We start from the raw sequence: 25,143 nt of genomic DNA, 5'->3' as shown, positions 1-25,143 counted from the left end.
TGGGTGGACAAACCTTCAGATTGAAAACCATTCTGATCCATTTTCCACTGGGAGAGATGATCTCGCAAATAAACTTTCTAAAAACAGCTGAACTTCCTGTAACTGTCATAATTTGAGCAATAGAATATACACATTTAGGGAAAACCATTATCCGTTAAACGTGTATTTAAAAGGGGATGATCATCAGCCATGTAACATTTTAGAACAGAGGCACCCATTGCCTCCTCACACCACAAAACAAGAGCCCCAAAACAAAGACAAATAGTTCAGTCTTTTATTTAAAAACTATAAACAGTCACCAAAGTAAATAAAGCCAATCTAACAGACTTATGTCTATGTATAATAGCACATCCTACTGACACTGCAGAAATGAGGATGGGTGGGCTGCCCCGCTCGGACGCTAACAGGCAGTCATTAATGTTACACAACACTCCATAGAGAGGATAGTCTGAGGACGTGAGCCGGAATGTGGCATGGTATTATGAAAAAAATAGTACAATAAAACTCCACACTATATTAACATAGAAAAAAAGTTGTGAAGAAAATATACCTGCACATAAAGCAAAGAACACAGGAGAAAACCTGTATAAAACTCCATGTATTTAAACCAATTTACAAATACAAAAAAAAAAATGTACGCGCACTGTGCTCGTACAATGACAAACGTTTACAGTGGATACATGTTCGGGGTGAGAGAATACCTTCAATATTATTTTCTTCTACAAAATGACATGAGATATATTATTCCATACTCTTTCAGCCAGCAAAATGAGTTCTACAAGGTATTATTATACAAAAAAAGTCACAGTTCCACAAAAAAACTGTTTTCCCCCGTAACTTTACAGCATCAGTACCTTTGCAGAAGTATTTACAGGTTTTAAGTACATTCATCCACTGCTGAGTATAGAATCACATTAGATACAAGTAACCAGGGATCATAAAAAAAAAAGAAAAAAAAGGTTCTACCAAAGTAATGCTTCTATTACTCCACAGAGCAAGTTCCCCAGTGGCTGTATCGGCATGAAAGAGGATTTTCTTTATATATATATTCACAAATATTTACAAGATTATTTTCATTAATTGTAATGGTATTCATTTCAATAATAAATAAGTGAAAATATATTGACTCAAGTAAGAAAACCACGCTACCAAGTTCTAAAGAAAAACAATCGAGCCAGTCTCCTGCAGCTGCGTCTCCCTCCCCCTCTCCAGCCATTCCCCTCCCTCGGCACAGCAAAACCTCAACGTACTGCCGCTCCTACTCAAATAAGTTGTCTGCAAATAGTCCCAGGATTACAAAAATGTGCTCGTATTTAGGGTTTCGTTAGTAGAGTCCCTCAGGGCAGCAGTCTAAAGAGCTCCCCCTCTTGGGCGGCTGGTGGAAGACCCCGTGGCAGTTTGTTTTGTTAAGGAGATGGGGGGGATTTGAGCACAGTGGGGTGAGGGAGGGGAGTCCGAAGGGCATAGTCTGGTGTTGCCCACCTGTGTGCCCCATTGTCATAACACCCCTGAAGGATGGTTCTCCAATTTTGGGGGGTGGGGTTGCTCTTGTGGGCTCAAGCTTGGAGAGAGCGAGTCAGTTCGTAAAGGCATTTGGCGAGCGTTGTGGAGACCTCCATGTTACTGAGTGCCAGCACAGAGAGGTGGCTCTCATGCCTCTTCACCAACCTGAGAAGATAAGACAGGAAGCTGTCATTACACACACTCCATCAAACAGTAAACATTTGTTTAATTGATTATGATTCATCACTCCGAACAAACACAGCACGAGGAGTCCTCAGATAACCCTTCTGTAATTATGAATGTATACAAAAAAATTGTTCTTACTTTCGACCGCAGTCTGAATACTTGGCAATGTTCTTTAGCGTTAAGGCAGCAGTTAGTCGTATGTGTTTGGTCATTGGTCCCTCTTTTTCATCCTAAGGAAAAGGATTGTGAAATTCATCAGTTACAAGATATATTGATAACAAAATATTTCCAAGTGGGAATATATGATAAATATGGAGTAGTCAAGGACTGCAATGTGTAACATCTTAAATCTTATTTCCAGGTATAAAATCATACATTTCTGTCAAAAGTCAGCCGGACACCTTCAGTGTAAACAAACAGCTAAGCTCAGCCATACTCACAGTGAAGTCCCTGAACACCAGGTTCCGAGAGCCTCTGCGTAGGGCCATAAGGGCTGCGCTTGGATGATTGACAATAGCTTTCTGTGCTCGCGGTGCTGGAGTGCTGCTTGCCACTGGCTGAGGCCTGTGGAACAATGCAAAAGACAGTCAGCCACACATAGCGCATTCTAGCACCACTAGAATGGACATTAGCACTAGCATACTAGTGTAACGGATGTGAAATGGCTAGCTAGTTAGCGGTGGTGCGCGCTAATAGCGTTTCAATCGGTTACGTCACTCGCTTTGAGACCCTGAAGTAGTGGTTCCCCTTGCTCTGCAAGGGCCGCGGCTTTTGTGGAGCGATGGGTAACGATGCTTTGTGGATGACTGTTGTTGATGTGTGCAGAGGGTCCCTGGTTCGCGCCCGTGTCAGAGCGAGGGGACGGTCTAAAGTTATACTGTTACATTGATGCTGTTGACCCGGATCACTGGTTGCTGCGGAAAAGGAGGAGGTCGAAAGGGGGGTGAGTGTAACGGATGTGAAATGGCTAGCTAGTTAGCGGTGGTGCGCGCTAATAGCGTTTCAATCGGTTACGTCACCCGCTTTGAGACCCTGAAATAGTGGTTCCCCTTGCTCTGCAAGGGCCGTGGCTTTTGTGGAGCCGATGGGTAACGATGCTTCGTGGGTGACCGTTGTTGATGTGTGCAGAGGGTCCCTGGTTCGCGCCCGTGTCGGGGCGAGGGGACGGTCTGAAGTTATATTGTTACACTAAGCTAACCAGAGGGTACATACTTGGAAGTTTTCTGATTTGGGTCTTGCGTTGGTGTCGGTTCCTGCTCCAGTTTTAGTGCGGCCAATAGGGCATCTCGAGAACAGTGCTTATCCTGCAGGAAGAAAATAGGATAATTGTCAGCAAAAACCCACAAACATGGACTGATTGATTGAGAGGTGAGGGTGTAGTCTTACCTGTAGATGGGTTATGAAGGACAGTCTCTGTCGGGGGAAAGGTTCACATCCCTCCCAGAGGCACTGGCCTGGGTATAGCTCCTTGCCACCATGTTGCGTGGCTGCATGGTAGAACACTCTAGACGGCGTCTCAAACCACCTGGAAGAACACGAATATAAATGGAACAGCCAATGAACAGGCCACTTAGACTCAATTCTGATGTTTTTTCCACTAATTGGTCTTTTGAACAATCAGCTCTGAAAAAGAGCTGATGTGATTGATCAAAATACCAATTAGTGGAAAAAATATCAGAATTGAGCTGCCTGTCTAAATGCAGTTTTAGTTAGCCATGATATGAACACACCTTTCACAACAAAGGACTTCTCTTTAAGTATGTCAAGTCAATATGGACAGAGATTAACTCACCGTTTACAGGATTGCCACAGACACTTGAAGTTCTGTCCCGCTTTCCTGGTCTGTTCTGGGGGTGCCACCACAGCTTGTGGCCCAGAAAGGGAGGCATTGGGGCTGGCGCTGCCACCCTGCACAGGCTGAGCCACTGTTGGCGGAGGCTGCGTAAAACCAGGGAAAGAGGCAAAGCTTTATCAGACCAAATAAGTGATATTTTGTGTTGTATGATTGTGTTTGACTATTTCCCAAATAAAACAAACAAGTCACAATTTTTTGTTGTTGCATTTCTTTTACCTTTTTAAAAAGTATGACAAGATAAATTGGTAAATTAAGCTAATTTTGAAGAAACACATTTAGATTCTACCCTAGCTACCCTCTGCTTACAATAAATTATACAATATGAATAACCTACCACTTGCTTATTAGTTACTTTCAGAAATGAATTAAACAAAAATATGAACAGAGTTTGAATAAATTATTCAAGGTCCTAGATCCTGAAGACTCATCGTTGATCTTGTTTTATGCAAGTCATTTGCTTGTAAAAAACAACTGTAAGCCTTGCATTGTTATACGATGAAATTAAAGATCACACACACACCTGCCAATCCAATAAGTGCAGTATAAAACACAATTGCGTCTTTTCAAAGTCAGTCTGTATAAATCATTAAATGGCCTCTAACCCTACTCATCACAATGCAGTTGATTTTCCCAAATAACATCAACAGAAAAGCCTTGTAGTTGCATGTGATGGATAGCAGTCCTCCACCTACAACTAGACATTTAAGGTCAAATTTTTTACTTGCAAAAACTCAAGCCCCCCCCCCCCCCAAAAATAACACAATCTTTCCATCATTGACAGATCCACTTGACAAAATAAAATGCACGACTACCTTTTTTTACCATAGAGAATCAGACAAATGTAGGCTACACTCTGCCTATAGGCTTCTTTGCATATTCAAGCCTATCTGGATTTACAACACTGCCCCTTTAAGGCTCTCCTGGAGATTGGTTGGCCACCCTTTGTAGCCTATAAAATATTGCAACATTACAATTACAACCAAACACTTTTCTTTATAAAATAATTCCCCCCAGGGCTCGAAATTAAGGGCTTCCCGTCGTCCCTGGAACGATAAAAAAAATATGTCTACGGTTCATAACAGACTTGGGGATGACAGATCCCAAATTCATACAACCACTGCACATTAAAACACTTTAAAAAGCAACGAGGCTGATGCATCAGATCAGACTGTTTAGCTTAAAATGTTGATAACGTTTTATTTCTTTATATTATAAACTCAATGCGCACTTGGCTGTAGGCTATGCGCGAATGTTCCAAAATGCAATTTGCAGGAAAACATTGTTCTCAAAAGCACACCGCATGAGATATGAAAATATCTGTTAGAAATAAAGCAAGGGGAGATCTAAAGATGCATCAACTAGCATGGGTTACTAATGACTAGGATTATACTTTGAAACAAGGTAAGACGTGCTTCATAAAATTACAAAACATCCAGGTTTCAAACAATTACGTTAATAGATAAAGGGCAACTCCACCAACCTCTTGTTCATCATCTCCAGCACAAAACCAGTGTCAACATATGTGAAAACGGTGCATTTATACGTTTTGTAGGAAAGAAACAAAAGTTTTAAAAAGTTATACTAGAATACATTAGTTATTTTCAAACACAGATTCAGTGATGGAGGTATTTTCTTGCTCCCCACCTTGGGCTAAAAACACATTGCAGGTTGATTTACATTTTTTAAACTTTTAATCTTACCCTATGATGTCACAGAGAAGCATTTCTTTAGGACTTTCCTTCTCATCTTTGTAACTACAGATTGTAAAAAGGTGCTGATTTCACATATGTATACATTGGAAATGATAAATGAGGTCGAAAAGTGGTGGAATTGCCCTTTAAATAGCTTAAAAATGCAGACCCCTCCATTCAGATTCAAAGTGGGTGATGTGCGGTGCGCAACAGGTCGTTCTTGTGACCATTTGATCTGAACGAACCGTGCCTTGAGTATGTTGAATCAAGCCTTTAGACGTTAATGATCCTTCATTATATGTCAAAAATGACTGGTGTTCAACCTATATTTATGTAATTTAAAGTCTCATTAAAGTTTGGCTACATTTTCTGGTGCCTCCATGTCAGCATTCAGCATCGGTTTGGACGTGAGGCTGTAGCCAACATGCATATCATCTACACTTTGACATGTAGGCTTTTTTATTAATGTGCATAAAACATAGATTGTAATATTATTCCAATGTCAGCCTCTGATCCAATTCTGATCTGAGTAAATGTTTGATGTGAAAAAAGTTTTTTATTACTCTTGTCCGAACTTCAATCTATATTCTTCTTGTCCGAGCATTGTTTTTACTTGTCCCGGACAAGAGGACAAGCGTTAATGTTGAGCCCTGCATTTTATGTTTGTGAAGAAAAACGTAGTCACATGTTTTACCAGCAGGGCAAGAATGCCAATGATCCAATGAAGTATTCAAGATAAGTCATCAATCTAATGAGCTTGCTAGCCAACTAAGTTGGCACGTCTTGTAAAACTGGGACAAGAAACAAATTGGTGAGTTATATGAAACTCACCGTAGAGCTGGATGCCTGTATGGTCGAGCAGTTCCTCTGCTGCGTGGCATTCTCTATTGCTACTTTGGCTACTGTGCTTGGGTCGGCTCCAGCAGGGACGGCCACCATGGTGGCACTGCAGCCCGCCTTGTTGGGGTCGCTGATGGTGATGATCCTCACTCCCACCTTACAGGGAATCACAGACGCCCCCTTGTCCTCCTCTGCCGGCCTCTTGAGTGCACGGCTCTCGCCGCTCAAACCATTGGCCGGCAGGGTCCCTGGCCCCGTGGCGCCCTGGGAGTTTACAGTGACGGTGGGAAACAGCTGCTGCCTGAAAGCAGGCAGGGCGTAGTTAGGCCCCGGCCCCATAGGTCCGTTAGAGAAGGGGCCTGTTGCCTGAGGCCCATTGGCAAGGCGCTCTGCCTGCTCTGCTTTGGCAGTATCCTGCTGGGGGACAGAGGGCTCCTGGGGAGCCCCATGCAGTTTCTGAGGAGGACCCACCTCCCCGTTCCCCAAGTGTTTGGAAGCGAAGTGATTTGGAATGTTTTTGCTCAAGTGGGCACCGGTGGAGGCGTCCCCTCTCTCAAAGTCACAGACACCGTTGACGAGAGCCTTTTTGGGGTCGACGTGGCCCTCCTGTGGGTTAGCCAGGCCAGAGGTCTGCTTCCCGTTGGTGGGGCAACTCTCGCTGGCCGGTCCATTGGCACAGGCCCCCTGGCTGTTCCCTGAGTGGTATGGAGGTAGACTGGAGTCCATGCACTTCCTCCCGTTAAGCAGCTTGGCCCCTGGAGCGTCGGCCCCTGCCAGGTCCCCGTTGCTGGTTTTGGTGCCAGCCCCATCGGCCAGAGAGGAGTTCTCCATCACCTCGATCTTGCGTTCGTGGATGTGCAGACCCGTGGCGTCCTTGGCCTCCTCCTCCTTCTGGCAGATTATCTTGTCCCCCCTGAAGGGCGGCGGTGGCCCGTGGAGGGTGTTGCCTGTCTGGACCGCTGGCAGGCCTGGTGCAGCGGCTCCTTGGCTGACCTGGGCGGCGGCTGCAGAGGCTGAAGTGGTGAAGCCCGTGTTGGGCACCACAGTGAAGGTGACCTGGCCACCAGGAGCCTGGCCCTGGATGATGGTGGCGGGGCTGCTGGTGGAGATGAGCTGCACCGTCTGGAGAGGCCCCCCTGGGGACTGGAGCTGGCTGGGGACCAGCTGTACATTGAGCTGCTGGGGCTGAGGCTGGCCCTGTGAGGCCACCTGGTAGAGCACCTGTGGGCTGGGGGCACGCTGCGTGCTACTAGGGGGAGGCACCTGGGGCGCGGGCAGAATGAGCTTTCCGCCCGGCGTGGAGGGCCGCTTTGGAAGCAGTAACTGTTTGATCAGGCTGGACTCTGTGGAGGTAGGCTGGGGGGGCGGCTGCTGCTGAGGCAGGGGTTGGGACTGAATCTGAAACTGCTGCTGGGGGTGAAACTGCTGCTGGGGGTTCAATTGTTGTGGTTGCCGTTTGACCGACAGCATCTGACTGACAGAAGCAGAGCCCTGCATTGGGATCTGGTTGTTGGAAGGAGTGGGCAGGCCCTGGGGCAGTGGAGCGATGGTGGAAGGGCAAGGTGGGAGTTTGGAAGGAGTGGGAGGCTGTCCTGCCAGTTGGATGGCCTGGCCACCAGACATGGTGGAGGGGTTGGCCAGAACGATCTGATGGATAGTCGGGGCATAGGCCTGGTTCTGCTGGAGGTTGGGGCTGACGATGACCACGCTGGACTGCTGCTGCTGGTTATGAGTGGTTGTAGGTGGTCCGCTGGCCTGCGAGGGTGCAGGCTTGGGGGCGATGTTCTGGAAAGTGACGCGGGAGCCCTGGGCGTTGGACACGCCGGCGATGGTGAACACCTGGCCCCCGCCCACCTGGAAGTTTTGCAGCGAGGAGCAGGGGGCCGACACAGCAGCGTAGTGCGGGGGGGCAGAGAATACAGCCGTCTCCTGCTGGGGGCCCTGGGAGAGGGCCTGGGGTACTGAGGAGGAGGGAGTATGCGGCAGGGGTGGCCGTTGCGCGATGGGCACCCCTTGAACCCGCGCCGTGAAGATGTGGCCCTGCTGTACCTGTTGGAACAGTGTGACGGGGGTCCCGGCAGGCGCCATGACTTGTTGATGGTGGAGCTGTTGGGCCATGTTGGGGCTGTGGTTCTGGACCACCTGGCCAGAGGTGGGGATGGAGCTCTGGACCATGGCCGTCTTGAGGATATCCCCTGGCTTGGCCTGCTGAGCAGGGTGGGGGTGTGGATGTGGTGAGGCCTGGGGGTGAAGGGGGAGCCGAGGAACAGTCTGAGCCACTTGGGGGTGAGGTACACCATCCTGCATGGTGGAGGCCACCTGTGGCGCTGCCGGGTTAGCAGTAAGGCTGGGGACTGGAGACCGGGCAAGCCCAGGATGCCCAGGAACAAAGCGTAAACACAGAGAGAGATACAACAAAGAACACATTAGAATCCTTGACTGAGGTCTAATTCGCACAACTGCAAAGTATGTCTCACCATACTCCAAGACAACATGTATAGCAACTATGTCTTCTGACGTTTGCTGTGATAACAATCAAGGTAGGTGGAAACTTGCCACTAACTACAAAAATGTAGTAAGTTGTACAGTGAGTTTACCTGACGGGGATGCCTGTGGGTCGACAGGGACGTCGTGCCTGGGCCCTGGTGTGGGGCTAGCCTGCTGCTGGTAGTACAGCTGGATGGGCAGTGGGATGGCCCTCCGTTTGACCCCCACCACGTGTATGTGTGCCTGCGCATTGGGCTTGGTGTCCTCCAGCCGCTTCACTGTGTGGTTTGGGAAGATTGTCCTACAAAATGATAGAGACATGGTGTGAGTGCAGTTGACACTAAAACCTTGTCAATCATGTTTCTCAAAGTCATTGAATTTGGACCACTATATTGTAACTTGTCCATAGAGTGATTTCTTGGTTGAAAACACAACATGAATGAATATAAAGCTTCCAGGACCACAATTAGGAAATTCAAAAAACGGTATAAACTTCCAGTTGTGTGTTCTCCAAATGATGACGGTTTTCAATGAAATCTATTGATTTAACATGGGATTATGCCAACCAACCGTAGACATTTGAGGAAGCCTTGGGAGGCCAGGATTCCAGCGCGTCCCATCTTGCTGCAGGTGGTGAGGTACTCCGAGTACATCTCTGAGCGCAACACGGAGCTCTCGCCGCTCACCTCGAAGTGGGCGTTCAGCCTGGTGGAGACAAAGGGACTCAGAATGTATCTATAAGCTACTCAGGTGTCAATTGTGACCAGCAAGCTGACTGCTTGACCCGAGAACTACCGTTCAACTTACAGAGAAACTGAAGAGCTAAGATGTGTCACAGAGAGAGCATGACTATGAGAGCGTGTGTGTGTGAGTGAGAGAGAGAGAGACTCACCACTGCACTGTAAACTTCTCCCCATCTAGCTCAACAATACCAGGAGGAGGAGGAGTGGACTGGACAGGGACTCTTGCTGCTGAAGTGAGAGATGACATCATTATTGAGTCTAATTTGATCAATTTACAAAGGTTTTTGAATAAACCCATTCTCTATGCTGAAAACACTTTTGTTCTGATGCGATACTGAACTGTCAAATCTGCAGAACAGTGCTCCTGTTGTACATGGTGTGTTTAGTGTGCGGTTCCTCATTTTGCCCACTAGGGAGCAGCGACAGTACTGTACAAGCAGACTACTGTGTTTACCCTAGCTTGAATTATTCCCAGCAACTTTAGCTGATTGATTGCATACAACACGGGTTACACCAGTTTCCCTGATCATCCATGTTTCTAAATCACCAACGGATGGAAAGTCTCTACAGACAAGAGTGGATGCAGAGGCTTATGGGAGGCGTAAACTGATGCGCTGTCAGCTTTCGATCAGTCTCTAACGTACACGACAAGGAGCAAGGCTCCACAGAGCTGAGCCTATAATCTCAGGCCATTGTCTCAAGGAACTGTTCCTTTATACCATATGGCTAATTATTGCCCTCACACAGCTTGCTCTAAATTCTGATTTTATGTACAACATGAATATAACTTGGCTTCATTTAATTTCTATGTGCATCTGAAGATGAGGGAACAAGGTTTAAGTGTTAAGATGCTCACCTGGGATGGGTGCGCCCTGCAGTGGAGCAGGCAGCTGTTCTACAAGCTGCGGCCGCACCTCGGCCACTTGGCTCTGCCCAGCAGCCTGGTGCTCCATCAGCCTCACGGCCGTCAGAGCATCCGGACCAAACGTATGCAGGTCCACTGACACCAGCCGTACCAGCAGATCTGCCCAGGGACACACATATACACCGTTTAATAACGAACGTCTAAATTGTTGCATGACGGTTCTTTTTGATTTCCCAATTCTGAAAATCATTGAATTTCCTATTCCTCCAAGAGATGACAAATATCTTCTGTGCAACCAGTTTGTTTCCCAATTCATGCAGCTTGGTTGCTGTGCCATGCTAAGAGACTATACTTAATCAAACTGTATTCAAAACACTCCATTAGTTGTTAATGCTATACCTACACTTTATCTTGGTTAGACGGTTCTCCATCCCCTCCATTCTGGCTTGGTTGTTTATACTACTGCATGTATCCTCAATCCTGACTAGTGTCTAGGTTACTAGTACCCTGGTTAGGGCTAGGTTGTTGGTATCTCACCTATGCTCCTGTCCACGGAGGCGATCTTGCTGCAGGGGATCTCCCCCAGCTGGGCCAGCAGGTAGAGGACCTCCAGGGAGGACATGAGGAGCATGAGGTCAGGCAGCGACAGCAGGCCGATCACCTCCCGGTATGACTCCTGGTCCACGTACTCACAGATCAGCACGCTGTTGTCCTCCGCCTTGCTCAGATTACCCAGGATCTCCATGGCTGAGGGGAGGAGGAACAAATAGTCAGGCTCTGGGGAAAATCATCTATACTTTTATCACAATTTATGCTTACTGTTTTTACATAAAGACATGAAGTTGCTTTCGCATTACAAGGCCAGTGATATAAAAATAAATCTGACATTGAATTTGTAATAAAAAGACGCAGACACTGACAAAGATAAAGTACGGGCTCTGACACTCACCCCTCATCTTCAGGAACCTGTCCCTTGACATCAAGCATTTGGTGATGGTGTGAAACATTAGGTGGGTTGTTCGAAAGTCAACAGGATCTAACTGAAGCTATTGGGAGAGAAAACAGACATTAACTCATAGAATCATCAATAACACAAATGCTCTGGAACAGCTACAGCCTTGTCTAACACTATACTGAATAGTACTAATTAGCTCAATACTGCACGAAATAACATTCAGAACATAAATATGAATAACAGTAAAAACACCTCACCTCTGCGGCCACGTTGCCGAGTGTATCCAATCCCAGCTGCCGTAGGGAGATGAAGTGGCAGTGGGCGCACAGTAAGAGGAACCGCAGACAGGTGCGGTTAGCAGCCAGCAGTTTGACGTTGGCCTCCTCGAAGGAGAGGTTGCGGAGGATGACTCCCACCTGCAGGACCCGCTGACCCTCGATGTCGCCGATGCCTAGGTTGCGTGGAGGGTGGAAGAGGGCGCCCCAGCGCTCGTCCCCCGACGTAGTGTCTGTCACTGGGAGAAGAGCAGAGAGAACAGTGAATGTCTGATCCACCAAGGACATCGAGGGTCTGAGCAAGGTCTTTTAAGAGTCTTTTTTTATGAGAAATCTTCAAATACTTTATTACACAAAAAGTCCACAAAACAATGTTGCCGTAATATTTATTTGACGTGCTATTTTTCCCATTGTTGTGCAAAAAATATTTTATTGTGCAATGGGTCTTTTAAAATTGGGTCTGTCAGCATAAATTGCTTACCTTGTGTCAGGCTGGTCTTGTCCCAGTTGAGGTCCCGGACTTCAGAATCCTCTACCACATCCTTCCAGAACTGTAGAATCATATTCACAGATTATTGTTGAAATACTGACTGCCGAAAAGATGCATTGCTACAAAAAACAAGAGCGGTTAAGGCTGATGTACTCCCGCGAGGCCAGACATCACACCGTATTCACGAAGATCCCTGAACAGCTGGAGGCGAGGCAACCGTTTTTTTTCTCCCTCTGACCAAAAGCCTTGTAAGTTACAAACTTATAGTATACATATATAGTGAGTCTTTCAGTCAAATCTACCTTCATGAAGTCCCGGGAGGTTTGCTCCTTCCAGTCCATCCCAAATACAGAGGAGAAGCTGCCTAGTGCTGCAAATTCACAAGAGTACCGTTAGAGAGAACATTCCAACCCTTACATTCTGAGACAGAAGGTACTTTCACACGTGAGGGATCACAATAACAAAAAAGGTTCTGCAATGGCAGTGCCTTGTTCACATTTTGTTGTGTTAAAGCCTGGATTTTTGCATTGAACACAACCTTCTTCGGACTCTAAATGAACAAGTTTACCAAGGAGGTAATAACTCATCTAGTCTCCATACAGGCAAATGAAAGGGAGAAAGTTGTTTATTCCCTATTTCCACTTTAACAAAAACGGACACAGCACAGTAGTGCGAGTGTCTCAACATTTCCCCCAAGTTCCCATGATAGACAAAGAATACAAAAACACACACACATCTCTAATTACTGTCCTGCAAAAATAGATTTGGATACTAATGAAGAATATTTAAAGGTGTTGAAGACGTACAGTCATCGAAGACACCTGCATGTGCCAGTAGCAGCGTGATGAGTTTGGGGTCTTTCTCCAGCTGCATGGCATGCTTGCTCTCGTTGGAGAGGAGAGTGCAAACGTTGATTGCGAAGTCCACTTCATTGGGCAAGCCCGACAGGAGAGAGAGCACCAGTTTGTTATAGTCGCATGGGGGCGTGAACTCCATGGACAGTCCATAGCTTTGGCGGAGATAGTCTGGGGACAAAAAACAACCACAAATACAGTTGTAATTTCAACTTCAAAGTGAATGTAAAGAAAGCCTGCTGAAAACATACAAAAACATTACAATGTTGCGCTATAAAGACCTTGAGAAATGATGATTTCTGAGTTTATTTAGACTGTTTAAAAATGATTGCAACTGAATGCACTGGGACACCTGCATGATAATGAATATGAATTCAAAGATAGGAAATGGTAACTAAAGTCACATGCAGGGGGTGGGGTTAACAAGTGCAACTTCCTGAAGCCTCAGTCACTTGGCATAACTTTGCTGGCATGGCAATGATTGTATGGCATATTTCAGTTATTTGAAATTGATTACGGTGCAATCAATGGGATATAAATAGCCAACTCCTCACATCTGTTTCACACACGTGTGTGTGTGTGTGTGTGTGTGTGTGTGTGTGTGTGTGTGTGTGTGTGTGTGTGTGTGTGTGTGTGTGTGTGTGTGCGTAGCTGTCAGGACTCCTGAACTAGAGCTACTTCACACACAGTGGGTATGGTGGTAATGCACCATCACACAGCACCACACTGTTGCAAATTGCCTGCATGCCTGGGGACATGACAACATCAGTTCAGATACACTCTTACTGATGGGGGTCTTTCAGGCCTGGGCAAGATTGGACAAAAATTGTAATACAAAGTCAAGATTATTCAAACAATTATCTCAACAGCCATATGAGGGAGGAAATGAGCTTCTGGTGGCAGGGCTATGGTTTAAAGGCCCATATGTTTGCGCATAAACAAAAGGAGTATAAATGTAGCAGCCCAAATACAGTATGAAGTACATTGCGTCTCAGTTCTGAAACAGCTCAAAGACAAATCCTAGTACAACTCCTCTCTCTTGGAATATAGGCTACTTTCATCATACATTTTAAGATCTTGTTGTCTTGCTAACATCCTCCTCTCTTGAGCTTTCATTACCCAAAAACAGAGGAATGAATGTTCAGCAACCACTTGGTCATTTCAAGCAACTGTATAACGGTATTACCATAAGTTATCACCTAAGGAGCAGGCTAGCAGCACCATTATGACTAACTAAATGGCAACATTTGGAGAACAGCTGCCAAATTCTATCTTGATGAATCTATGATTATGTTATGCGGTGCAATAAACTGTCTGAAAGGACAAAGCAAACAAGCCTGCAGTATATGCACATTCAGATAACTAACAAATGTGTGCTGTAAGTAGAGACATAGTTGAGAGGAAGTTCAGTGCTGAAGGTAGCCATAATGTTTTCTCCATTTGAGTCGTAAAGTTTCAACTCAAATTCAGAGTTAGTGGTGTTCTTCAACAGCCCCATCACTCGATACTGGAAGAAATATCCACCTTGATAAACACACACCAAGGTTGTCCTCTGACCTAAGAGTACTGTTATTTATTTCACAGCATCCCAAAATCCACCAAAGGGTGGTTACTTTACCTCACAGTATGGATACAGTAGAGTATCACAATATCATTTTTGCCGGTTTTACATCGTTACTGTGACTATATTGTTAACGTTAGTCAGGTGTACCTGCCCCACAAATCAGGTATTTATCGTCCTGTAGCTTTTTCTCCATCTTATTTTAAAAAAGAAAAAAAAGAAAGCATGTTGAGCCAACAACATGAGCACTTTAACCTACACAACTAGTTCTCATGGCTTTCTCTTGTCCCTCTGCAGCAGACATACAGTATAGTGAGCATGTGTTTGGAACATCAAATCGCAATACATATAGAATAGTGATACATATACAATCGCAATACATATCGTATCGGCACCTAAGTATAGTGATATCGTATCGTGAGGTCCAAGGCAATTACTAGGGCTGGGAAATGCCAGGGACCTCACAATACGATATTATTACATTTACATTTAAGTCATTTAGCTGACGCTCTTATCCAGAGCGACTTACAATTTGGAAAGTTCATACATATTCATCCTGGTCCCCCCGTGGGGAATGAACCCACAACCCTGGCGTTGCAAGCGCCATGCTCTACCATTATCACAATACTTAGGTGCCGATTCGATATGTATTGCGATTCTCATTACTCTATGTGTATTGCGATCAGATACTGTGATTTGATGTTCCAAATATATTGCTCACCTTATGGTCTGCTGCAGAGGGACAAGAGCGAGCCATGAGAAAACTAGTTTTGATCAGTCAAGGAAATAAAATAGCTGAAAAGAAAATGAGAACAAGCCATCAAGGAACAATACTGGAGTTTTGGGGCAGGTACAGCCAACTACCGCAAAATGAATACTGCAATATTGTCAAAACGATAAATCAAAAATAATATCCCAATATGTAACCACCTATTTTTCCCCCACGACTAGCAATTACCCAGCCCTACTTCACAGATACGTGTCCAATAAAATCCCTCTTCTCAAAGTGTCAATAACAAACTTTCAGATTTTATCATACTTGCATCTGTTTCCTGGAATATGCCACCATCCTGAAATACCACTGTCCATTTAAGAACTAGCTCGAAAGCAAAATATGGGGCCATCCCTTCAAGAATCTTGTATTGTATTTCAAGCCCTAGCCCAACCAACAAGATTTTGGCCGAACTTATGTAGCCAATTACTGCTTTGTGGTTGTTTGAAGACACTTTGTAAAAGAGAGGGAAAGCTTTACCTGATACAGTGTGTTGCTGGTAGTTATAGGAGCAGGGGATTGCACCAATTGGAAGAGATGGTTTCGGGTTCCCAGGCTGCACCTCGTCATCATCCTCGCCGAAGTGATGGACTTTTTCATACTTTTCTAAATATCTGTAGACAAAAGAGAACTTAACGCTCAGAGGGTGACTGATCCAAGACCCCACCTATTCCTACTCTCCCCCCCAATATCGAATTTAGAATGGCCTCTCTATAGCAAATAATCCTGTTTCACCCGATCCTCAAATCTCCCTAACTAGGATAAGTCCTGTATCCTTAGACTGTGGCTTCACCATCAACTGTTGTGCCTCCAAATCCCCGATAACAAAACTGGACTCCCTGGCACATTCCCACCATATAATTTTCCAACAGAGTTCTATGACAGCCACTCTGAGGAATTTGGTTAATGCTTGCAATCACACAAGTAAACTGGTAGGCTACACTCCGGCCTATAAAGACTCACAAGCCTTGTCAGGCTATCTGTGCCCACATCCTATTCCAACCCCAGTCGCAAAGCAATTCCACTACTCAGCCGCTGCAGACTGGAACAAACTACAAAACGGGGCTTACAACACAACCAATGTCTCTCGCCTACTTCTAAAATCTACAGAGTGAACATGAATGACTACACAAAGCATGAAATGAAAAATACTGCCAGAGGGGGATAAAAATCCAATCCAAGTTTGACAGAGACCATCGGTTATGATGAAATAATTATGTTTACACCTAGCTGACTCAAGAATCAAAAGACATGTGTTACACCATCTGCATGACAGTGCAAGTGTTTAAGCAGAGTACAAGTGATGAATCCTTTGTGCCCTATTGCTTAGGGAAAAAAACTAGTTTATCAAGAGTCACAACCAATACCAGTCTTCCTTAATATGTTTATATTAATCTCGGATGTGACACAGGTGGGGATGATATGACCTTATCACCAGCACAGACAGAATATTCTAGACACTGGGGTGATGTCTTCATTCAAATGACCACCCGCTCAGCTGGGGAGGAGTGCAGAAAAGACTGATATGAATGAAAGAAAAAGACTGATAGCTTTCTGTCTAAAGCCAAAAAAGTCATTCTCAACTCAGGTTTTGCAGGTTAACAAGTGTCGCAGCCTTCTCTCACATGTTTAGGTAGGGAGGGACCAACACATCTGCACATTGAATATTTGTTTACACAGACACATGCTGCAGTGGTGGCAGCAGAAAATACCTCACCAGTGGTAACGCGGAAAGCCCTGGCTAAGCGCGGAGTGTGTGAGCTGCCGTGAGTCAGAGTGAGAGCCCCATTCTGAACGGAGTCCCAGTGCTGCTGCTGGTTCGCCGCGACCAAGGTAATCCCCCGTCCACGGCGCGTGACACACTGGACTATAAATACACCAACTCTCCGTTTGGAGAGGCCCCGGCTTTGCACAGCGTCATCACACACTTGTCTGGGCACGGGCAGAAGGGGAGGCGGGATGTGTGGTGGTGGTGGGGATGGGTTCTGTTGCAGCTGCTCATGTCTGTACTTCCCTTTTCATACACGGCTGGCAAAAAGCTCCCATTCTTCTGACAAGAGAACAGCCAGAGTGCCACAGAAAAGCAACACAGAATTAAGAGGCCTTCTCATTATCAGTGTCTAATCAAGTTGACATTTAAAAATAATGTCATCGCATGTGTCATACCATCAGCAGGGAAAAAACAAGCAATTAAGGTGGAACAGGGCTCTTAAACTGTCATTTTTTTGTCCCCAGCAACAACAACAAAAATATATATACTTTCTTTTATCACATTTTTTCAATGAATCTGACCGGCACACAAAAATGTAGGCAACTGAAGCCATAGATCTACCACGGAAAATGGTGACTGTTTGTGAACTGATGTAATTTAAAGTCGCCCGGAACATACAAGAGCTGATAGGACATAAGAGCAACCCTCTCAATAAAGGCTGTCTCAGTGAGTGTGAGAGAAAACTGGGTGCCCCCTGTTGGACAAGCACACATACAAACACACAATCAGATTGAGTAAACTAACTGGCATTACTACTGTTCTATAAACAGGTGAATATATATTATTGTACCTTTAAATTAAATGCTTGCAGATTCATTTGAGTAGACAGAGACAACTTATTAAACATGGGGGCATACAACAGAGGCCGATGAGCAACATTAGAAATCCAGATTATGTAGCCTAAAGCTATGTCAATTGATAGGCTGGTTTTACGGCTGATAAAATAATAAATGGAAGCACTATATACAGGCCACTACTGAGAGTGGGGGTGGGTGAAATCCAAGTACTAGGTTGTGGACAAGAAACTGGTCTGGGGAGACAATGGTAAACTACACTGAGAAGAAAGCTAACAACCACAATCAAGGTGGCAATCACAACAAAGATAAAATAATGCCATTAGACAAAAAATAAAACACTTTGGCCTCAAGACCATGCATAACATAATGAGAATGGTGGCTAAGTTTAATTTGTCAGCCCCCTAAATACATTTCCCACAAGTGTAGTTTGCTTCATGCAAAGTTAAAGTCCGTCTCACTTTCTATCCAACAGAAACATTTAATTTCATACATTTCTTTGTGTGATCTGCAGAGAGCGTACCACAGTCAAAGAACATTGGGACAGCATGCCCAATCTTAGGCCAGTAGCAGTAGTAGTGTTGCCTACCTCGGCTAGCTTTCGCTAGTCCCAACATCTCCAATCCCCACCTCTGGACTGTTATATCTGTGATTCAAAACCTCTCCTAGCTATTGTTGCTGACAAGGTTTTACAATTTCAAAAATAGTAGAGAAAGGCATGGCAAAAAGATAACCAGTGACAAAATATGGGGGCATGCTGAGGGAGAGCTAGCTGTGGCCTCACTCTGTGGCGGAAAACCAGAACAAAACCTAAGCAAATGACCATGGCGCTTCACCTGTAATCAAATTGCAAACAAGCAGACGTTCTATAGTTTTCTTTGTCCAACACAAAGTTAGGTCCTACTTACCAGTCAAGTCTTGTAATGTATGCCAGGCATTAGAAATAGGATTTGGAGTAGGGAGAGCTGCTGTTCTTAAACAGTGGTTCCCAGGTGTACCTTCTTTATAGAGTGAACAGCTTCTGCTGCCCATCATTTGCAGCAGTTGGTCCTATCGACTTAAGTGGGGAACTATGGAGTGATTCAACTTTAGTGGATTGTTATTGTTAGGCCTACATCTGAAGATAGAAAACACCAATTTCACTGTTACAGTTCATATGAGAAAATCAGTCAATAGAAATAAATGCATTAGGCCCTAATCTTTGAATTTCACATGACTGGGATTACAGATATTCGTCACAGATACCTTTTCTTTTTTTCTTTAAGTAGGGATGTGGATCAGAAAACCAGTCAGTATCTGGTGTGACCACCATTTTCCTCATACAGTGCGACATCTCCTTCGCATAGAGTTGGTCAGGCTGTTGATTGTGGCCTGTTGTCCCACTCCTCTTCAATGGCTGTGCGAAGTTGCTGGATATTGGCGGGAACTGGAACACGATATCAAAAATGGCGACCCAGAGCATCCCAAACATGCTCAATGGGTGGTGACATGTCTGTTGAGTATGCAGACCATGGAAGAACTGGGACATTTTCAGCTTCCAGGATTGTGTACAGATCCTTGCGACATGGGGATGTGCATTATCACGCTGAAACACGAAATGGCGGCAGATGAATGCCACGACAATGGACCTCAGGATCTCGTCATGATATCTCTGCATTCAAATTCCCATAGATAAAATACAATTGTGTTCGTTGTCCATAGCTTATGCCTGCCCATACCATAACCCCACCACCACAAGGCACTCTGTTCACAACGTTGACATCAGCAAACCGCTCGCCCACATGATGCCATACACGGTCTGAGGCCAGTTGGACGTACTGCCCAAATCTCTAAAACGACGTTGGAGGCGGCTTATGGTAGAGAAATGCACATCCAAATCTTTCAACAGCTCTGGTGGACATTCCTGCAGTCAGCATGCCAATTGCACACTCCCTAAAAACTTGAGACATCTGTGGCATTATGTTGTGTGACAAAACCGCAAATTTTAGTGGCCCTTTGTCCCCAGCACAAGGTGCACCTGTGTAATGATTATGCTGTTTAAATAGCTTTTTAATATGCCACACCTATCAGGTGGATGGATTATCTTGGCAAAGGAGAAATGCTCACGAACAGGGATTTAAACAAATTTGTGCACAACATTTGAGAGAAATAAGCTTTTTGTGCGTATGGAACATTACTGGGATCTTTTATTTCAACTCATGAAACCAACACTTTACATGTTGCGTTCATATTTTTGTTCACTGTGTTTAACAAGCTACAAAACACAATACTTAACATACAGCAAGTTTTTAATAAAGGACCAAAGAGATGTCTGCTTCGTGTTTTCATTTTTGCCATGTAAAAAATATCACGATACTTGTATTGTCACAGCCCTAATTTATAAGACACTGGTTTAGAAAGCAAACCGACTTTTCATAAAAATGAATATGGTATGCATAGCTTGGGTTACACCAGGAAACTGTTGACCTTGTCTGCAAATTCTTGTCGAAATAACACGCATTTCCAAAGTTTCAGCAGACTCGCTTGCAGACTGCGTTTTCTGTAGCTCGCTGATACATGAGTTTTGCTACATAATTTTAGCACCCTCTATTTAGCATCAGAAAGAGACATACAGATATCAGGGGACAGCGGGGTAACACTGGATCTCTAAACGCCGTGGCCGCGTTTTACCTTTGTTGAGGTGCCAAGGCTAATCTCACTAGCAAACGATGTGTGAATGAGACAACTTGTTTGCCTCGGACTTCACTTATGCATGAAAACATTGAGGTAGTTCTAATCCAGCTCTTATTTTGGCATGGGCATCACAGTGCTAACATCATCATGTTGGGTACAGTCTATTCACAAGCTGCATCTCAGTCTTAAGAGACCTCCTCTCCTGCACCTGAACTAAGGTGAAGGAAATTGACAGACAAAAGCAGTAGGCACAACATCAATATTGCTTACCCACATGTATCAGGTTCAAACCAATGCAGATAAAAGGATACAAGGGGAAGCAACCACTAGACTGTTGAACTTGTGCCTCAACATGATGGTTGCAGCTCAATTCAAGTCACTACAACAACTCCTCATTTATTCCATGTTTGTGACAAGTCTTTCACATAAGTAGAATTTTTATTCCAGTTTTATTAAACGATAATCAGAGGTCAACTATTGAGTCTATTGCTCAGGTTCCCAGGTTGTATGATTACTTACTATTTTCACTGACAAGTGGCTTGCCCTTGGAAACGTTAATTTAAGTAGTGGTACAAGACCAACAAGCAAACGACTCCCTACTTCAATACATTTCTGACTATTCAGCGTTTGCCCTTAAGACCGCGTTGGTATTGAGCTACACCTCCCAGTTAAACCAAAGGGCTCTTTGGTTCCAATAAGTTTCCCCATTACAGGCTTGCTTGCCCTATAAGAGAGACCTGGCATTGGGCTACATCTCCCCCTTAAACCAGTTTGTGTTGACGGTAGAAGGCTGTCTTAACATGGCCAATTCAATTTTTTGTTTGGTAAAGACACAGGAGTATGGTAAAATAAACGACCTATATAAGCTGTGAAAAAAATATTCAAAGGAATATAAATTTGACCATTCTGGTCTACAACTACCATGTGATCCCAGTGGGCTGTGTCATGAGGTAAAACCCAGGAGAAGTTTCAGGCAGTCAGGTCAAATGCAGGCTTGAAATGGGTTAGGCCTGTGCATTTGTTTGAAAATATGAAGCAAAATAAAGCATGCATCTGGGCAGCTCCCAACAGCTCCTTCCAACCTGCTGATGTGCTGTCAGTTAGGCTATTTATATCTCTGTGTTTCAGTCAAACATTGTTTTACAGGGCTCTATGCTGACTTTTTTTTTTTACAAGGAGCACATGTGCGCCTAAGTTGTAAAATGTAGCCAGGTGCACAAAAAGAAATTTAGGAGAGCACCAAAAAATATTTCAAGTAATAATGTTAGAATCCTTCATTCTTCTAGGCGCACTGGTGCTCCTAAATAAAATATCACAATACTTGTACCGTCACAGCAACATATTTGCTGTGACGATACACATATGCGAGCTGTGACGACATTGTATATGTGAGTAAAATGGTCACATTGTAGATCCCTGCATTAGGCTTTATCATAAATTAGCCTATGACTCTTCAAATGACAATTTGAAAAGGGGGAAAAATTGTCTCACTGGGTGCGGGCTTTTGTTCCCAGCCAAGCAGCAACACACCTGTTTCTTGGTTGAAGACCATGTAGGCCTTGTTGATTGGTAGAATCAGGTGTTGCAGCTGGGCTAGAACAGCCTGCACCCACACCTCGCAGGGTAACATTGCCTGCCCAGTATCAAATCAGCTATTGTCTTTGCATGGGAAGTTAATGTTAAAATATTTGAATTCAACAAACTCTTATAGGGTATCAAGCGTTAATATTGTTCATCTGATAGCTAGAATGAAATCCTTTGCTAAAAATGCTGGAATAACCAGGACCATTTGGAAACACTTCATTACAGTGCTTGGCCTATCATTGGCTCTGCATGTAGGGTCTATATAAAATCCCATGATGACTTAAGAGAGGAAGGCAATAACATCTTTAGGCCTATGCCAAGTTGTTCAAATTCATAAGCCATATCAGTAGGCAGGTATGATACTTAGGTAGAGTCTGTGTGAACCGTGTTAAGAATTTGACATGCCTACATGATTGGTTACTTGCAGACTGTTGACCTAGTGCTCTTTCAACCATTCCCAAAATGTGAAGGTGATTAATGCAACAGGATTATTAAAGATATGCTGTTTCGACTAACTGGCAAAGCAGGGTCCAGGCTAGACTGGTGAATGTGATCCTTCCTCTTAAAAGCAGGTGACCGTGTCGATGATGGCAATATTTTGGAGGGAAAAGGAGACTTGAGTAGAGAAGCACTGGCCACAGGCTTGCTGCTGGTGAAACAGCTACACCGAGGGCAAAGGTGTTTAGGGTAACGTGCTGCTGATTGCATAGTTATGGCAACGGCTAGCCTATTCAATGACAAAATGACCAGCCAGCATTCAGTAACACACAAATCATGGACCATTTAAAAAGCATTCCCAGCTCATGTCCCTTACTAAGAGTTTAAATCTACAAAGAGAAGATGTATGGCAGAATCCCCAGCAGTAAGACATGGCATATATATATATATTTTTTAAATATATATATATATATAAATAGTGATCTGCATTAACCCAGTAAAGTTTAGTAAATGTTACATCAAAACATACTGTTATGAGGCATACATATTGCAGCCAGGGTAAGGTCCAGTATGGTGTTTTTGTTTTCCGTGTTCAACATCTTTAAAACTGTCAGCAATGCTGGATTGTTGCATGGTCCTTTCCTGCTTCCAGCCTCTCACAATTTGTAAACATTTGCCACATGCTGTCTGAGTGTAGTAGCTAATACAAGACCATGCCACTTACCGAAGGTAGTACTGTTTTAAAACAAATGCTGCGTTTGAACAACTCCTTGGGAAGTTAAAATCTTCACCCAGCTCTGACCACTGATTCTTGTCAGAAACCTGTAAAGTAAATAAGGATGTTATTATACATTTTTCAATTAAGCAATACCAGGATGCATAAAATATGTATTAGATGAATCATAAACAATCTGATTAGCATCTAGTAATAAGATGTTAATGTTAGCTACTTTTATTAGCTAGAACTGTGTATTTAATTCCCTGTTTGCAAGCATCACCGCAAGCTCACAGCTAGCTACAGCTTGAACTGGATGGCTTACTTACAAGCTAGTGTTAGCAATCTGGCTAACATTACTTTTCTGGCAAGCCAAGCGTGCAGGCTAAATGTGGTAGCTACCAAAGCTCGAGACAACTATGACCTGCTTCAGCACAATGCTAGTAGCAATGATGGAATGATGGCGAGCAGTCTTTATTTGGGGAATTCTTTTCACGTTTACAGTTTTCAATAAATAGGCCTGTGTGCGGCCTACATTTGTCTTCAGCCATAGAGCCAAAGATGGCTAATGCGAATAACTAGCTTCCCCCAAATTATCGTAAAAAATCTACTTGCACAAAATGTTACCTATCCCCCGCGGCGAATAGTTCATCCTAGCCTGTGCTCTGTGCGGATAATCGATGTTAAACGTGCCCGCTAATTTTGAGTTGCTCTAACTGCACTCAGACTCCGAGCAGTGCAGCTACCTTACGGACTTTCAATTCAAACCATACACAACACAAGCCACCACATTGCATAGATGGCAAACTAGCACAAGGCCGACCGCAATCCTCTCTCTCCTACAGCCGTTTTAGTATGAAATAGCTCTTCGGGATGCCGAAAGAGAGTTCTCTAGCGGTTCACTGAAGACTTCACTGAAAACCGAGAGTGCGAAAATGCACTTTTAGTTGCACTCACCTTAGCAAATCCACCTAACGAAATGACTCTGATATAGAGAGCATTAAGATCCAGTTCTTTCCCACCCACGATAGGAATCTTCTTGAACGGCGATCTGAAGGAAAAATAATGAAATACATGGAGAATAGTATTACTAATAGTTTGTAAGCATCCATAGTCATGTGTACATGATGTTTAAAGGTGTATTTAAACGCCCCATTCTCACCCTCTGCTTCGGTGAAATTGCCGCAGCTCGTCCAGGAAAGCCAGTCCTTTCCTTCGCTGATCTAGTACATTTTTCCCCGTCGAATTTGCCATTGTTTTTGCATGTAAAAACGGTTAAAACCCCACTCACTCGCTTCCTAAGACACCAAGGATCCCATACTCCGCCGGCGCTCAGTCATTCGCGAAGCTGAGTGTTTAAAAAAGTTAAAGAAATAGCTAATAGCAAGAAGAGCGCCAGCTCGCTAATAAAGACTGATGCACAGCTATACACAGAAAACAAGCCGATTCTGCAAGTTGTAATAAACACTTAGCCAGAATAACGACCGATTTCAACGGCAAACTAAAACTGCCATTGTAAAATATGCTAAATTAATAGTTTTGGTAGCAAATGTATTCGTTTGGAGTGGTTTGACAGTGTGTTACGGACGCGGCTCCAAGCAATCGCACACACTGTAGAGCGGCAGCGGGATCCAGTTCCAGACAAAAAGATCTGAGGCCTCGAGCTAGTACTGCCACGCAGCGCCCTCTACTAGAAACAACGGTATTGCACTCCAAAGCGTTTTATTGGAACAATAGACAGTGTTGTCTTTTTTAGAGCTCATCTGAAATTTACAAGACCCGTTCAAACAGAACAAAATTACTACTGTTCGTGGGGGAGGGGAGCTTTTGGATATATTATAAGAATTCTAATATGACAAGTTGACAACCATTCAAAATAGAATATTCAGAGTTTCCACATATATTTTCCTGTGCTGTGATAGCCCTACTTTATTCTCAAATTTGGCTATATGTTGATCAATATTAAATGCAACTGACATGCAATTAATTTGTGTAATGGTTTCATCTAAATTATAAAGTTTGGTGAAGTGACTGCTTTCTCTGAATATTCTTAACTAAGTAGACTAATCATTACAGTTTATAAAGTCACCA

At 44.2% G+C, this 25,143-nt stretch overlaps 1 protein-coding gene across 3 annotated transcripts; it reads right to left on the bottom strand.

Annotated features, from left to right (window-relative positions):
- Positions 1-260: 260 nt before the first annotated feature.
- LOC139565601 (AT-rich interactive domain-containing protein 2-like) lies at positions 261-24,717 on the bottom strand. 3 transcript variants are annotated; one of them, XM_071386023.1, is made up of 21 exons: positions 24,215-24,717; positions 24,010-24,103; positions 23,062-23,159; positions 15,558-15,691; positions 12,697-12,915; positions 12,193-12,260; positions 11,882-11,951; positions 11,383-11,639; positions 11,120-11,216; positions 10,708-10,917; positions 10,162-10,329; positions 9,455-9,533; positions 9,133-9,267; positions 8,673-8,863; positions 6,067-8,429; positions 3,482-3,627; positions 3,076-3,214; positions 2,902-2,993; positions 2,130-2,253; positions 1,828-1,919; positions 261-1,668 (listed from the first exon to the last, which is right to left on the bottom strand). In XM_071386023.1, the coding sequence occupies exons 1-21, from the start codon at positions 24,304-24,306 to the stop codon at positions 1,557-1,559; spliced, it is 4,980 nt and encodes a 1,659-aa protein (XP_071242124.1). In that variant the 5' UTR covers positions 24,307-24,717; the 3' UTR covers positions 261-1,556. The 3 variants fall into 3 exon arrangements, with proteins under 3 accessions (XP_071242124.1, XP_071242125.1, XP_071242127.1); XM_071386024.1 differs by having other exon boundaries at positions 9,455-9,530; XM_071386026.1 differs by lacking the exons at positions 15,558-15,691; positions 24,010-24,103; positions 24,215-24,717.
- Positions 24,718-25,143: the final 426 nt, after the last annotated feature.

The sequence above is a fragment of the Salvelinus alpinus genome, chromosome 37 (assembly GCF_045679555.1).
Source record: "Salvelinus alpinus chromosome 37, SLU_Salpinus.1, whole genome shotgun sequence".
In the NCBI taxonomy this organism is placed as follows: domain Eukaryota; kingdom Metazoa; phylum Chordata; class Actinopteri; order Salmoniformes; family Salmonidae; genus Salvelinus; species Salvelinus alpinus.
Note: the sequence above shows the minus strand (reverse complement) of the source record. Positions and strands in the feature narration are given on the sequence as shown.

Excerpts from the sequence above, each read along its gene's own strand:
- LOC139565601 (XM_071386023.1), bottom strand. The coding sequence starts at position 24,306 with ATGGCAAATTCGACGGGGAAAAATGTACTAGATCAGCGAAGGAAAGGA. Across the intron at positions 11,640-11,881 it reads CAAGACCAGCCTGACACAAG|TGACAGACACTACGTCGGGG; the intron begins GTAAGCAATTTA and ends CTCTTCTCCCAG. Across the intron at positions 2,254-2,901 it reads CCAAATCAGAAAACTTCCAA|GCCTCAGCCAGTGGCAAGCA; the intron begins GTATGTACCCTC and ends ATTGTTCCACAG.